At 34.4% G+C, this 17,540-nt stretch overlaps 1 protein-coding gene across 3 annotated transcripts in view; it reads left to right on the forward strand.

Moving 5' to 3' along the window:
* Positions 1 to 17,540, forward strand: part of aux (cyclin-G-associated kinase) — a 72,155-nt gene that overhangs the window by 8,398 nt on the left and 46,217 nt on the right. For all 3 annotated transcript variants that reach the window (XM_069818792.1, XM_069818789.1, XM_069818791.1), the window contains exons 4-12: positions 185 to 299; positions 4,921 to 5,060; positions 8,796 to 8,921; positions 10,011 to 10,236; positions 10,451 to 10,597; positions 12,347 to 12,716; positions 13,345 to 13,487; positions 16,254 to 16,474; positions 16,574 to 16,707. In XM_069818792.1, coding sequence (XP_069674893.1) covers positions 185 to 299; positions 4,921 to 5,060; positions 8,796 to 8,921; positions 10,011 to 10,236; positions 10,451 to 10,597; positions 12,347 to 12,716; positions 13,345 to 13,487; positions 16,254 to 16,474; positions 16,574 to 16,707 — 1,622 coding nt within the window. The remainder of the gene's footprint in view (positions 1 to 184; positions 300 to 4,920; positions 5,061 to 8,795; positions 8,922 to 10,010; positions 10,237 to 10,450; positions 10,598 to 12,346; positions 12,717 to 13,344; positions 13,488 to 16,253; positions 16,475 to 16,573; positions 16,708 to 17,540) is intronic.

The raw sequence follows: 17,540 nt of genomic DNA on the forward strand, positions 1-17,540 counted from the left end.
TTTTTTGTTTAAGCATTAATAGCATTAGATACTATTCTTGTCTGTGCTTTTAATATTTTTGCTATTTTTCCACTAGCCTAATAAGACTTCGGTACCGAAATTAATTTAAAATTGACCCCATTTTAAAGTAATCCAGTTTAATTATTGTTGTTCATAGTTTCCTTCCTTGACTTAGATTTCTCAGAGGAAATTGTCAGGACATCCTAATATTATCCAATATTTGTCTGTGGCATTTATTGACAAATCAAAGTCAGGGCATGGTTGTGGTGAATACCTTCTTGTAACAGAATTATGTACAGGTGAGTAACTAGTTTCATTTTTTGCTTCTGTCTTGCAAGTACAATATATTAGATGTAAATAACGATGTTAATTAAAATTACTTCATGAAAACAACAGAATTTTTAATTCATATTTTTTGTTAGTTTGTTCATTTATTTGCTCATTTATTCCAGTTTTTTTTTTCATTCATTTGGGAATGAATTAACCAATTCTTTCGCTACTAACACAAGAGTATTGACTATTCGTCAAATATTCTATAACTGTAGTACAGGCAACAGATAAATATACACTGTAATTGAGTACAGAAAGGTTTAGTTTTTAAATTTCTTCATATTCTGTTTAAGATTACACTGTTTGATTTTAACATACTTTTTTCATATTTTTTCGTCTTTCAATCAAGAAATAAACTATGAGGTTCAAACCTATCTTTGGAAAGTTTACTAAACAACAACTTTGTTAATTAAATGAAATACTGTATGTCACACTGAATCATTTATTGTATGAGTCAGGCTTCATTTCAAAATTAATTTCATGTTAGCTTTATGCGCCATTATCAAGTAATACAAATCAAGTCAGTTTCCTTAGTTGTTCGAGTGATTAACTCTCTAATTTGATGCTTCATGTCTTCAAAGCTATATTATAATAACTCTAATATTGAGATCTCTAGCGAGAATATCATTTGGGAGTTGATATAATTCAAGAAGACAGGCACACTAAACAACTACACAATCAATGCTGATTTATCAGTCTTGGGTATATAAAAAAAAAAGATTTTATAGCCTCAAACAAAATAAAGTCATAATAAACATTAAGATTTCACCCAAAAACCTTTTAAAACTTCAGAAAAGAGATTATATCTTTTCATTAATTCGTAAAATTAATATGTGGAGTGTCGTTTCAAAACGTATTAAATACATCCTCGGTCGAAATTTAGTTTGAAGCGATTTCGCATAGCTGAGACGGTATTCTTTAAGACCCTGATCTCATATTGGAGCAATTTGTATTCTTTCCCGCCATTTTTCTATGATGAAAATTGTGTGTTGGATCAAATCGTATTATGTACAACTTCCATGATGTGTCGGATCAAATCGTATTATGTGCAACTTCCATTAGTTAAAATCTTAAATGGACAGCGTTGGCCAGCGTGTTGTATCTTCCCACCATTATTGAGTTTCCTGCTGTTTTACAACATTGTGATTATCAAGGAATGTACAATAGCAAAATGTATTAAGAGTAAGGGAACCAGAGAGACGAGAGGTGGTGCCCGAAAGAGAGCACTATATGTGGCTAAGAAGAGAGAAGTAGTGTAATTTATCTCTAAATTAAGAGCAAGTGGTCCACACCTGTGGATTAACGGTGAGCACGTCTGGCCGAGAAACCAGGTGGCCCAGGTTTGATTCCCGTTCGGGGCAAGTTACCTAGTTGAGGTTTTTCTGGGGTTTTCCCTCAACCCTATATGAGCAAATGCTGGATAACTATCGGTGCTGGACCCCGGACTCATTTCACCGGTATTATCACCTTTACTTCATTCAGACGCTAAATAACCTCAGATGTTGATAGAGCATCGTAAAATAACCTACTATAAGAAAGAGCAAGGGAATCATATTACAATAGAAGTAAAAGTCAGAGACTCTATTTGGCTTCCGACTTAAATATTACAAAGCTCTTCAAAATGTACAATAAAAGTGTTAATACCCGACTTAAGAGTAAAAAGATTCTTTTTTTTTTTCCAAATATTTCTCGGACAGAATTCAATAGGCTATAGGATTTTGTACACCGGCCAATGATGAATGCAGTTATTGCGCACACATGCTGTTCCCAATAAGAAACTGCGATGATACACTGAAAAAGACTAGGCTCTTAGTCGATTTAGGCGCACATAAGCTTCGTGCCAATACGTTCCATAAAATTATGAGAACAGAACCGAATGAGACACAGTCATTTTTCTTCGACTTACAGCAATTGCAACCACTCTCGAAACTCAGCATAGGTGAAGTATATTATTCAAGACAATTAGCTTTCTATACTCTCTGTGTAACTGATAAAGCTTCACAGAAGCCAAATTTCTTTACATGAAATGAAGCACAGGCTGGGCGGGCGCTATTGAAGTGGCATCTTGTGTCACTACATTTATCAGTGAATTTAATTTCGACAGTTCATCAAATGTATTAGGCTGTTCGCCGATGAATGATATACAGGATGGGAAAAAAGTCCCATTAGTCCATATTATTTTGTGTCATGAGAATAATGGGGAACATACTGACTCTTTAGATACTTAGGTATACACAGTTAGTGTAAAGTGGTTATTTTGTTTGTATGTTTGAATTATGACCAGAATTACATCAATAGTGTGCATATTTGAGGTATTTCAGATATTTAAGGGGATAACGGAACTTTGTGCTCACCCTGTAGATGCCATAATTATTTAAAATTTATATTCAATGTGAGTTAGAGATCGACCCGGGTGGCCACACGATCCAAAGTATGTCTCTTTAGGCAGCTCCGTTCGAAGGGTTGCAGGTAAGAAACTCGCCGTTCTTTATCACTATTTTCCAGCAGAAAGCAATAAGAACTATTGATATATCGTCCTACGTAGTATGCTGCTGTAAGAACCACAGAAAAACTGACAAATGACAGGGCACAATTCAGCGTGGTTTATAGATGCAAATCGTATTATGTGACAAAATCGCTTCAAAATGTATTAAATACACTGTGTCGGTGCAAAACGTATTAAGTGCAAACTTCAATTGACAATATCATGCAATAGATTAAACAATCAGTGTCAGTGTTTATTACATTTGGTGTCATTTCATAATGCCTAAAAAGTGACATTAAGATATTTAAAATTTTTCCATTATCTTAGCCGTGAAACGTTTTTTACGTTTCCTGTAAAATTTGTTTTTCTGCATTTAATACGATTTGAAACGACACTCCACATATTTTAAATAAACTACTTTCTGAGATTAAAAATATTGGATACTTTATGACGATCTTCTCTCATACCATCTGCTACCCCAGCTTCCCTCTTGAAACCACAAGCACAAAGTTAACGAATGTAGCTGCTCTTCACCACCTTCCCAGGGTCCCTATCCTTTACTTTCAACTCATAACATACTAATGAAACACAGTAGGATGACTGTGGTAATGCTGTAGGATTAAAAACCAGTGCCCAGTATAATACTGTGGCCAGTGTGTTTTCATTTACTGTCTGCAGTAATGACTTCTTTACAGCTCACAGCAGGGAAAATGGACTAGTCAGACCTTTCTAATTTCAATAATTTTGAGTATTTTAACGTGTCCACGAGTATACAACAAAAATTTTACAGCTAGAAGAATGTAGAATTATAATAGTCATATGTCGATATAAGAAACTCCTGGAGACAGTGAAATTATTTTCGTTAAATTGAACAAATACAACATAACAATAAGAGATTCAAATCATGCACTAATATAATATCTTATTTTTTTTTATTACTAAGATAGTAGGCTTTCCTTGTTAGTAGTCTTGAGTTTCGTATTGACTGTAATGTAACTTAAGTTCTTTCATGTTCAGAAAAAAAAATCAGTAATTGTTTTCTGTATTTTACTTTGCAATGGATTGTTCTACATGGTTTACAATTGAGGCATTCTCTAGAACAAAAACTTGACTGCAAAATATTGAATTTGAGATACAGAGCATCAGATATTTTAGTTCTGGTGTAACAGCATTGCGCAGAACGACATTCAAATGTTTTTGGAGGGCACATGTTTGTTGGAGGGAAATAATATTTTGTCAAGAGGGAGTTTTGTTGTTAAGGATTCAATATATGCTGGAATCGGAAAAAAAACAACATAATATACATTAAGTTGTTATTCCAGGGAACTCCTCAATTATTAGACTTGCACTTTTTGTCACAGTATTGGGTACATCATCAGCATCATCATAATCTTCATCACCACCACCACCACCACCATCACCATCACCATACTTTGCTTGAACACCCAAATGTCAGCATCAATATAGTGTTTGTATGGTAACTTCCTACGAAACATTTATTGTATGTGAAGTTTGTCTCATGAGAATGTAATACAATGCATTATTTTCCCTCCTGCAATAATGATGATTATGAAATATGGAGAATGGGAGGAATTTTGACAAAGAAAGTAAGAATAGTTGAAGAAAACTCTAACCAACAGTGATATTTTGTTCACTACAAAATCTGCTTGAACTTGTTGGGATTTAATCTGATTGCATCTCATTGAGAAAGGTTGTGTTTAATTGTTGTTCACATTTCCTCTATTGAGGAAAAATAAATATTCTGTTTGATTTCATACATTATTTTTCTTTATGCTTTAAACATCATCATCGTCATCATCATCATCACCGCTGCCGCCACCACCACCACCACCACCACCACCATCATCATCATCATCATCATCATCACAGGTTGTAGTTCTTTGAACTGTTATGGTCTACCAAAGTTTTCTTTCCATCGTTTTTGAGGATGCCCCAATGATCTTTTTCCTGTTGGATTATAATTCAGGATTCCTATTGGTATTCTATTGTTTGACATTGGATTTACATGTTGGAGCCAATTGCTTTGATATTGACTTTAAATATAATTTTCAACGAAATTTCCTGAATACTGGTTTCTTTTCCAGGTGGAAGTTTGGTAGATGTCTTGACAAATCGCAGCACTCCTTTGCCTGTAGATGTGATATGTAGAATTTTTTGGCAGACTTGCAGAGCCGTCCAGCATATGCACAGTCAACAACCACCAGTAATACACAGAGATCTCAAGGTATAGATATTTAAGTCATTAATTAATTTGCTGGAATGAATACCATTTGGGTTCCCTATTTTACTATTTTAAACTACAAATGACCTGATTGGTTATACATTTACAGTTATTTTGTGCAGAGTTGTAGACTCTCGTTCAAGGATAGGAAATCCATTTACCAACCAAATGAACCGAAGTTGAATTTCTGTCAAGGGAAGTAGCCATTTATGCCTTTTTATAAGTAGTGATTGGGTGCTTCTTATTTTGTGGTCTTCAAGCAGTGGTTTTGTTTTTCTGTTCGCAGAACTCGGAAATTTTGGTATTTTGATTATGAACAGTGACATAATACTTAGGCTTGTACAGTTTAACTGAGGGATACATGTTGTTTGTTGGCAGTGTTAATTATTAGTTTGTTTATTTGTGCTTATAAAATTGTAACGCTGTAATGTTGAAGTTTATAATTCTGGTAAATCTTTTCTGCTCTTCCTTTGCATATATTCACTCTCAATTGCACCAGTAATTCCTATTTACAATGGAACATACATAGTATATCAGGAGGGCCAGTACTTAAAGTATAAATAATTATCTATCTACAGCATTAAACTATTTAAGGATGTGTCAGATTCATTTACAACACATTGAAGTGTGAGACAGGGAGACACACTGACATGTCTCCTGTTTAATCTAACATTGGGAAAGGTAGTACAAAGCACTGGCATAGAGAATTGTTGCACAATGTATCATAAGTCAATACAAATCTTGGCATATGAAGACAATGTCAGTCTTATAAGGAGAACCACAAGATAGTTAAAAGAAGCATTCATAAAGTTAGATAATGAAGCACAAAAAATTGGCTTAAACATAAATGAGAGAAAGACTAAATACAAGGAGGTGAGCACCCAACCGACTTAATATTACAGCTCCACAAATTGGCAACTATAATATAGAAAAAGTTTCAAAGTTAAAATACCTGGGTAGTATGGTTAATACTAGCAATAATTTAAATATTGAAATCCAGCATGAACTGAAGGCAGCAGATAGATGCTATTTCGGATTAGGGAAACATTTCAGATCACACATCAACGTAAAAATCTAAATCCATACTGTGCAAAACTCTGGTAAGACCTATTTTGTTATATGGCTTTGAAACATGGGCCATCACAAAACATGATGAAAACAGAATTAGAATTTTTGAAAGAAAGATTCTCAGACAATATATGGACCTGTTAAGGATGGAGACAAATGGTGTATTAGATATAATGTTGAATTATATCAACTATTTAAAGAACCAGACATATTAAGGGAAATTAAATCAAAGAGAGTAAGATGGTTGGGCCAGTTGTCTAGAACAGATAAAACTATATTCATTTAAAAAGCTCACTTTTGCCAACCCATTCACCAGCAGAAAAATTGGACGACCATCAAATAGATGGCTCGATTGTGTGGAAGAGGATCTGAGAGCATATGTAATTAGAAGATGGAAAGATAAAGCAACTGACAAAACTCTATGGCAGTGTTTCCCAACGTTTTTAAGTTCGCGGCACCCTTGAGAATAACATTAAAAACTGGGGGCACTCTTTCTTGAATTTAAAAAAAAATTGAAGTTTAATATATTCATTTAATGAAAGATGATATAATAAGTAACATACATCGTAACATAATACGGTAAACTTTACTACAATCACTTAGTAAAAATACATTAATTTCATATATTGTTCTGTTGAAGTCTAGGGAATGTTCGTGAGGAAGCGAGTAGTCTATACTAGTATACTGAATCGGGAATGTTCGGCAGGGATTGGCTGTAATGCCATCTGCCTGAGCCGGATACAAGTATAATTGAATCATCGAAATGAATCGATCTGTAGTGCATGAGAGTAATTAATTTGACTTATTTTATTTCAAGACCTTACAAGACTTCAGGCTTAAGTAGAGAGTTTTTTTTTTTGGTTTATTTCAATATCTCGCGGCACCCCTTAGCCGATCACGCGGCACCCTAGGGTGCCGGGGCACACCGGTTGGGAATCACTGCTCTATGGGGACTGAGGTGGCCAAGACTGGAAAACAGCTATTGAACAGTAATGATGATGATAATGATTATCTTTCGTTTTAAGCTATAATGGCTATTCAGAAATAGTGAAATGATATTGTTGGTGATGGAGCAGTGTTAGAATGAAAATGTTAGGAAAATCAAAAAGAGGATATGTTAGACAAAATGGAAAATAATAATTTCTTATTAAACAATGATGGATTATCAAGAGGAATTTGTATTTGCCTTTTTTCATTACCATTGGTTGATTGAGACTTGAACTCTATGAACATTTTGAGCGTATATGTGTATAAAGATATTCAAGTTTAAACAGAATAAATGGAGATACAATATTAGTGAAGAAATTAAAGAGAAGAAAAATAAAATTAATTGTCATGCAGTCAGACACGACACATTTTTAGTTAGTATATTGGAGGGGAAAATACTTTTCAGGAAAGGAAGAGAAAGATTGAGAAGAAAATACATCAAAGACATGCTCAGTAGAATGAAGTACAACAACTATGAAGAATTTAAAAGGACAGGAGAGGAAAGAGAAACATGGTTGAAGCAACATGGCGAAACCTCTAGGATTGATTGATTGGTGTAAATATTTTGGAGAACTTAACATTGCAGAGGTTTTTCAATGTTTCCTGGCAGATGGGTGGGGAAAAGTGCGTTAACTCCATAAAAGTTGTTTTCCAGAAACATGATTTTTAAGGTTCAAATAGTTCCCCAAAATCCTAATTTGTGTATTTTTACTTCGTGTTCATCGTATAGTATTTGTTAGAGTATTGTTAACCTTTCTTGAAAACATATGAAAGTCAATTTTAATTTAAGAATTTGAATGCGTTTAAATGTAAGAGAATGCTGTGAAAAATTGGACTTAATGCACTTTACCCACCCAACTGCCCATTATTACACCAACCTTGGTGTTGTCAACATCGTGTATTTACGTAAAGATCTTGCTTTTTTCTATTCTTGAGCCCTTGAAACTTTCAGTGCTGAGAACACAAACAACCAAGGATAGGTTTTTACCTATTGTAACTTTTCTTCCCTTCTACCAATCCCCATTTATGTATCAGTGATTTTACGGTTCAGGTAAAATTTTATCATCCATCTTTAGATATTATTACTCAAATTTGCTGGCAAAACATAATTATTTATTACACTTGAAACAAGGAGTTATTTTTTTTTATTCTGGAGTAGAAATATTAAAACACTTATAGGTGAACAATTCTCACAGTTAAACTTTCCACCATTGATGATGGGAGTATCTCTGTTTATAATTCTAGTTCAAGAATTGCTTACAGACTGTAGTACTTTTTGGACATAAATAGTGAAAGATATCAAATTACGATATTTCAAATTATAGATCTTTCTTCTTCTTTAAAAATGATAGATCTACCTTCGTCTTTAAATTAGAAAACAGTTAAAAGGAGGGAGTGTTGGGCCATTGTAAATGGCTAAATCCAGTTCACTAACAGGTGGATATAGCGATTTGTATTTTTTTTCTTCTGTTTATTCACCTGACATTCAAGGTAGATCCAATCTTCGACCTTATTTTCACTAGCAATTCAGACACTTTCTCACGCCATATTATTTTCTATTGGAAAGAAAACTAGTGATGAAAATATGGTAACAGTATTACTTATGCCATGTTTGTTTACCTGCGTGCAGATTTTAAAATCTTAAAAATCAGTTACTGAAAGTTTGTCTTTATTTCCTAATAGATTGAAAATTTACTACTGGGAACAGATGGAACCATCAAACTGTGCGATTTCGGCAGTGCAACCACGCAGTGTTATCAGCCTGATCCAGCATGGTCTGCCAACCAGAGGTCGTTGTTGGAAGAAGAGGTAAATAATTATCTCTCTACAACTGACTTGAACTGACCTAGGAAAAGAACGAGAGGATCTATCATGATTATACTAGGAAACATGAGTAATGAAAGAGTAAATCATCAGTTCTTAAACTTTTCTGCAGCTGCAGCTCTTGATTTTTCAATACGTATTTTCACAGTTCCTGAAAGGAATTGTTCTGTTTTTATTAAAGTGTGTGTTTTAACATAACTTATAAAAAGTAGACCTGAGATCATCATTTACTTCGTGTTCTTCTTATTTTTCTTCTGTTTTTTGATGACATACCTCCAAATTATAAACTCAAGTGAAACCTAAATAAATATGAGTAATATGTTTTACAGTATACTTGCTTTCGTAAATATTTTAGTTTTTTGTTTGTAATGAAGTAGCGGTAATGGTAGTAGCAGTTGTAGGTATCCATTGCAGAAGAACTTGAGCATTTCTTGCACTTATACTTCAGTCAGTTTTCGCATTTCAGTTATTCTGGATGTATTATGAAATGCATTTGTAGAAATCCCTATAACATTCCTTGCACCCTAGTGCAAGAATCATTTGTATAATCATACTCTGACTTTTTATATATGATGATGTAATTGAATTGAATTTACGGGAGGGGGGCACTATGGCCCAGCCCTGCGACCTGTTACAGTCTATTGCGCTAACTCTCAAGCTAGGTACATTCCCAAACCCACACCGGCTGACTACACTAAGGTTCATTGCATACCCAGGTGTCGAGCAGGCAGCCCCCCCTTCGTTCCTAGGCCAGCCCCCTCCATGTGTCGTCAGTTGGTGATCGGGGAATGCTATGGAATGATGACGAAATGGAGAAATGATGACGGAATGATGTAAATGTCTAATATGGGGAAAAATGGGAGAACCCCGAGAAAAACCCCAACTGCCACAAGTGTCATTAGTTGTAGCTTTTGATATAAACAAATGACTGTGAAAAGATGTCATTTTACGAAGAATTTTCTTGAAAACCTGGGTAATATCTGCGTTACATTTTATATAATTTAAGATACTTCATTCATATCACAAGAATTGAATATTTATAAAAGATTAATAGTATGGTTCATCTTTCTGCAGATGGCAAGGTATACAACTCCAATGTATCGAGCTCCAGAAATGGTGGACACATGGAGTAACCACGCAATAACTATAGCATCAGATGTTTGGGCATTAGGTTGCATTATGTATACACTCTGTTACATGAAACATCCATTTGAAGATTCGGCCAAGTTAAGGATATTGAATGGGAACTACACAATACCTCCTGGTGACTTAAAATACTCCTGTTTTCATGACATAATACGTAAGTATTTTTAATGTACAAATATGTCTGATTGTTGGTTTTCTTTAATATAAATTATTTTACTGATATTATAAAATAATGGATTGTCTGTCTAAATTGAGTATGAAGTCTTCATGATGTATGAGTAAAATGGTAGTAATGTATAATCTATTTTTAAATAAGGAATTTAAAAGAGAGCTTATTTTTTACTGTATTTCGTCATTACTGATTACAGGGGGATGTCTTCAAGTGAATCCAGTTCAACGAATGACAGTAGCTGATATTTTAGAAAGACTGGCTGCTATAGCTGAAACGAAAAATATAAATTTTAAGGAACCTTTGGTACTTGAAGGCAAACGTATTGACTCTTCATCTAGCCCAGGTTTGTAAATAATTTTGGTGCAGTATATTAAATATTTGTCAGTAATTGCTTTTTTTTTTCCTTTCATTTATAAAAAATGTTGTTGACCATTGGCACTGGGAATTAATTACTGAGTCATTTGCAATTTTTTTTTTTTGGTCAGTAACCACACCATCTTTGCATATCATGCATTGATTTGTTTGAAGGCAGTGCATCTTAAGTAGCTACTGCTGTTTTTCTTGGCTTCTTGAATACGTCTGTTCTGTCCCTGATGTGCTTATTGTCCTTTAATTGAGTTTCATCAATGATGTTTTGTTTTTTTTATGAAGTGTTGCTTTATGTTGGAGACTTGTTTCGGTAGTTCTCCATCAAAGTGATATGAATTTCCTTCTAATTGTAGATATTGTGGAAAATTTGTTCAGTAAATGCCTGATGCTGCATCATTTTTATTGTTTGTAAGCGAGTTATCTATATATTTTTCAGCCAATCGTTTTCTGGATACCTTGCATTTATGATTGCTAAAACTATTCCTTTTAATTCATGTGGTATGTTAAATTTCTTATTCACTGACAGTATAAGTTCAATTTGTTTATTGTTTAGTCAACTGTCCGAAGACAGGTCTGAATCTCACAAGTAGCCACCAGCACGGCTCAGTCGGTTAAGGTGCATGCCTCCCGTTCTAAAGTTGCGCTCGAGCACGGGTTCAATCCCCGATTTGGCTGATTACCTGGTTGGGTATTTTCCGAGGTTTTTCCTAACTGTAATGTGAATGCCAGGTAATCTATGGCGAATTCTCGGCCTCATCTCGCTATCACCAATCTTATCGACGCTAAATAACCTCGTAGTTGATACAGCGTCGTTAAATAACCAGCTAAAAAAAGAACCTCACAAGTGATACCAAAAAGCACAATTTATGAGACAGCTAGGTCAGGAGATAATGGGGTAGGTTGGGCACATCCTTTCCTCCTCCCCTTAAATATAGGTTTTTCATAATAGTGCGTTTTCACGCAAATCTGGCTTTCAGGTAGTAGCTCCCTGTAAAGCAGGTTTGAATAATTTCAAGAAAAAATTGTTGCGGGGCTGGGTATCGATCCCGGGACCCTTCGTGCGCTAAGAGAAGGGAGTTTTCATTTAATATAAGCAAGGAAATGCTTCACAAATATTCTTAAGTACCATACCTTAATTAAATTTACAGTTTTCATATGCAAATACACAATAATATTTTTACAAGTTTGCTTTCATTCGAAATGTCTGTGTACACTATTGATTGCAAGGTACTATTGATATTGCCACACTGATGTGACCATATTATCTTCTACACAAATTGATCACAAACATTTTGAATAGATTCGAAATTTCGTTAAAACGACTGTATGTTCACAAATTAATTCAAATGTATCTCTTAAAAGCAGGGTTTCTTAAAAGCATGAATCAGTTGCATTCTTCTTATGGTAGTTGTGGTGAGACTTTTGAAATCATTCCTCAAAAACAAAAAAGCGGGAATGATAAACGAGATTTTACTGTATATTATTATAATGATGACAGTGATTATGATGATTAAAGAATATTGGATTAAGTGCTTTGGGGAACTGAACATTATCAGCTGAAAGATAAGGGGACGACGTATCTTGTTCATGCTTGGATATGTAAACAAATACTGATAGCAAAAAATAAGGTACCACAACATTCTTAAAGGAAGGAGGACAGCAACTTGAAAAATGCACACGTTCTTGTCTTACTGACTATGTTAATGTTTTTTTTTTTTTTCAGCACACACAGTTAACACTCCACCCTCAGCAAACCATAACATGAATTCTTCCGATGCAGCGCATCCACCTCCAAGACCACCACCTGCCAGACCTCCCCCAGCTTCACATACCACTCCAGAACCCCCAAGCAGGCCTTCTCAACCTCCTTCTCGACCATCCCCCTTACCACCTAGACCTTCACCCGTCCACCAACCCCCACCACGATCTCAGCAACAAATGCCTCCTCCTCAACCACCTAGATCTCAACAGGGAATGCAGATAGCCTCTCAAGCTGGCGGTGGTGGTTTGTTCTCATCTCTCAGGGGCGGAGCTGGGAGTTTCCTGAAGAACCTTAAAGACACAACTGGAAAAGTTATGCAAACAGTACAACAGTAAGTAGGCATTCAAGGCAGATTGTGCTGTTGTGAATGGAGTATTTGTACAACAGAGATAGTAATTTTTGGCTGGTGGAAAAGATGTACAATAGCATAATGAACATTTGGCGATTCTAAGCATGCTTACTATGCACAGATATCCCAACAGTGTTGTATTTGCCATGAACATTCAATTAACAATTTTAGTGCCAGCCATATTTGTATAGGAGGTGCTAGAACTGCCATGCACAATTTGTTAAAAATGCAAATGTTCCGTTAACGAATAGTACTCACCACAATTCTGAGGATACGGCTGGGAATTTTACACACACACACACACACACAAAAGATTGTACGTATTTATAATTATTTATAATATTGTTGCTTACCTAGCACAGTGTTGGGTTTCATATACTTTAAGAGAGAAAGTATAGAGGTGAAGACAATTTTGCATTATCATGATAAGTAATAACAGTTCATGTATTTTTTAAAGTCATATATAGAGCTTGAATTAAAAATTGATGTCATTGCTTATACAATATATATTGTATTAAGAACTTTTTAATCATTGTGGAAATAAAAAGTAAATGCATAGTTTTATATATTAAGTTAACATGAGTTGATTAAATTGAGTCTTTCTCTTCAGGAGTATTGCACGATCTGACCTCGACATAAGTTATATCACATCCCGTCTAGCTGTCATGCCATTTCCAGCAGAAGGCCTTGAATCTGCATATCGTACCAATCATGCAGACGATGTCCGTGCCCTTTTGGAATCCAGGCATCCAGGTATATTATTTGTACAGTTATGTGTTAGGTCTTAGTGGTTGATGTTAATATTTAACTAAGGCGAATACTCATAATACTTGATTGATAAAGTTTCCTGAGTTGGTAAAAATATACACATATAAACAGATGATATATATTCAGAAAATAAAAACAATTTCATTATAATAGAATGACCTTTACAATGACATGAATCGTTTGAGACTGCAGTGGATCACTAAGTTAAGTGCTTAATCTGGATGATGAAGAAGAAGAAGGTGATAACAATGGTGATGGTGATTGTGATTATGATGATGATGATGATGATGATGATAACAATGACAATAACGATAATGATAATCTAAAAATGTATGCTAAAAGGAAGAAATTATCTCCTATATAATATTCTTTTATAGACATTTATATGGATTAAGTGTGTTTCCGTTTTCTTTGTAAATGACACAGTAATCTCTTGGATACTCGATCTTCCTCTCCTTTTTTTAGTGGAGATTTGAGCCATAAAAATAATTTTCAGGCACAAAGTACAGCAGCATAATAATGTACCCTTTGAATATTTTCAATGCTACATTAAGTCGTAACTGATTTAATGTAGCATTGAAAATATTCATTCAGATCATAACTGAGAAGTTGATTCACTATCCTGATTGTCCACTTTAGAAGATATATTGGCATGCTGGTTGCATCAAATTTAAAATATTTTTCTTACAGTGTTTTCTAAGCACTTGACTGCTCATTTTCAAGTTTAGTAATCACTTGTGTTTTGGCTGCCAGTTGTTTTTATAATTGTTAAAGTATAAAAATTGTCACAGGTGTTCTTTTGGTGTATATAGTTCATGATGTCGGCCTGGTTGGCACAGTTGGTATAGCGCTGGCCTTCTATGTCCGAAGTTGCAGGTTCGATTCTGGACCAGGTTGATGGCATTTAAGTGTGTTTAAATGCGACAGGCTCATGTCAGTAGATTTAATGGCATGTAAAAGAACGCCTGCGACACAAAATTCCGGCACACCGGCAACGCTGATATAACCTCGGCAGTTGCGAGTGTCGTTAAATAAAACATAACATTTAACATTTACTCCATGATATGTCAGAAGATGGAAATAGTCTTCTGAGCTTCATTTTTTTATGTTCACTAGTCCACTTATGTAGAATGATATTATTCAATATATGTACAGCGTGGCCTGTCGAAGTGGTGTGCAACTAGAAAATGGATCACAGTCCTGCCATCTATCCGCAATATGCGGAACCCGAATCACGTAAAGTGAAGTGGGTAGGCATTGGATACATACATACATACATACATACATACAATTATTCATTATTGTGTTGTATCACTGGGACAGATGTTATAACAGGTAGAGAAAATTGTCAGTGACTTGTTGAAACTTTTCTGTAAGAATTTGGTTATGGATAATTTAACAAATCTTCTCCGTTTTAAAGCCAGTCAAGCCCAAACTATGGAGGTTAGCAATGAAAAGAAGTTATTTACCAGTCGACAGTGCTGATTCATAAAGAGAAATACAATCTCTAAACATTAAGGTAATAATTGGGCTTTCAATCGGTGCTTGTAGAACCATTCCCTCAGTTTTCGTGCAGATGTGTCACAAGTTGAGCATCTCACTATGTAGCCTATGTAGCATTTAAAATACTCGTATTAATATCTGCATTATTTTGAGGTTGTTAATATTAGATATACTTCGTTCGTGTATTAACTTATTCTGTTTTTTTATAGTGATTTTGCCTTTCTGTTCATTTCATTGTTGCTGATAATTAATGTAATTTTGTCTTTCTATGTTAAATTTATATTTCATTATGCTTTGTCGTTTTGTCAGCCTTATAATCAAAGAAGCACTATAAAAAAAGAATGATTATTTTAGTTTCTTTGTGTTACATACAATGAAAATGTATGTGTTATTCAGTGAAACCAATTTATTACAATATTGACTCAGTATAGTGGACATCAATTTAGCATACTTCTCAGTTTTGTGTACATATTTTAAACCCCCCACTAAAATCCTATACATTGTAATGCATAGGTATTTCATCTTTAAATTATCATTACTTGTGATTATTTCGTTATTACATACGAAACTTTTTAAGGTGATTTTTTTTTTTTTACATCCTTATTTTATCTATTGTTGGTTGCAGATTTTATGTATTATGTGTATCTTTCTTCATTTTAAATTTTGCATAGTAACTTTTTTATCTTATATAATTTCTTTGTTATTTTAAAATTGGGTGATAGGTGTAGTTTTGGACAGGCGTTGTGAGTTTGAGTTTGTTGATTCTTGCATGGACTCGAAACACAGCTGCACAAAATCTAAGATATTTCGTGGAATAACTCGCATTACCTAATGTAAAATCAAAACAACTTTGTTTAAATACGATTTCCTTTTTTTCATTATAACGCACTTTTCAAAATAAAGTATAAATAATAATATTTTCTGATGTATATTAACTGAGATTCCACTGTATTATTATTATTGTTATTATTATTATTATTATTATTATTATTATTATCACCACCAACACCATCATCATTTATTGACACTGACATTTAAAATCGACTGCACATTTTTAAAATAAGCAAACTTCACTGGAAGTGAAGACTGTACTTGGCAGGTGATGCAATAAATTCATGTGGCCAGTTGCTCCATAGAGTGTAGAATTTGTATTTTGGAAACATTTTGAATGCTTTTCCTGTATGAAATGTGGAAATGGTAAAAATAGGTTGTTCATTGACAGTTAAGGAATAACACTTTTCTTTTCAGGAGGTCGTTATGCCATTTACAATGTGTCTGGTCGTTCTTACGCTTCTGGACGACTTGGTGGTGGAAGAGTGGTGGACTGTGGATGGGGAATAGCTCAAGGAGTTTCAACAGGGAACGTAATTAGACATGCACCTCCACTTCATGCTCTCTATACGCTCTGTAATGACATGTATACCTTTTTGGAACAGGACCCAAAGAATGTCTGCATAGTACATTGTATGGTACGTATCATAAAAAACACATAAGTACGTTTTTACAACAGTTTTAATTGTTATTTGTCTTGATCAAGATACACGGTGTTTTTTTTTATTATTTTATAGGATGGAAAGGCCACATCTGCGACATTGGTGTGTGCATTTCTGATGTTCGTGGACATGTTCGTAAAACCTGAAGATGCAGCACAAATGTTCGCAGTTAAACGTATGCCTCCAGGTCTTTATCCTTCTGAAATGAGGTGCGTATTGTGTAACTTCATTTGGACTCTATAACTATTTTAAAAATATTTCTGTAACATTCTTATAGATTAATATCACACAATTTCTTATGTACTATATTATTGTATTTACATGTAAAGTATATTAATGCATGTGTGTTTTTTTTTTTTTTTTTTGCTATGAATACATTGTTCTCAGCCACTGAGGTGTTTATCATCCTTTTTTCCTTTTTCTTCGACCTATAAGTATTCACTATAAAATCATTACAGGTTATCTTGCATAATCCGTTTTGTTTATGTGTTGTCTCTTTAAAAATGTTATTATACTGTGGTTTCTCCTGTTACTCCAATTCCCTTGTGAAATCCTAACAATTTTATTCTCCATCATTCATTACGAGTGTAATGTGTACCCACCACTTATGATACACTTTGGATAGTCTCTGATGAACTAATTTTCCGACACTTCTTGGCATGTGACGTCTATGAGCTAGGGGTGAATAATGACAAATTAAGGGCCCTGTCATTGGACACACAAAAAAAAAATAATAATAATTTTGTCTTTATAGTCCTCGGTGATTTCTGTCATTGTATCTGAGAATCATGAGTTCAAATCTTGCAAAGGACAATGAATTTAGTCCTCTACTTACACACTTATCCTAGGTCCCTTCCATTTCTTAAAACAGCATGCAAAGTCCCCTTTCGAGATCACCTTCAACTGTCTCATCGCATCCTCAATCTCGTCCATGGTCTGAAATCTCCTTTCAACGGCACCTATAACTATGGTATTTTCTAAGTAAATCAGATTATCCGTCATTTTCGGTAACTGTTAACCATTTCCCATCCGTTATAATGGA

Source organism: Periplaneta americana, chromosome 2 (genome assembly GCF_040183065.1).
Source record: "Periplaneta americana isolate PAMFEO1 chromosome 2, P.americana_PAMFEO1_priV1, whole genome shotgun sequence".
Classification (NCBI taxonomy): domain Eukaryota; kingdom Metazoa; phylum Arthropoda; class Insecta; order Blattodea; family Blattidae; genus Periplaneta; species Periplaneta americana.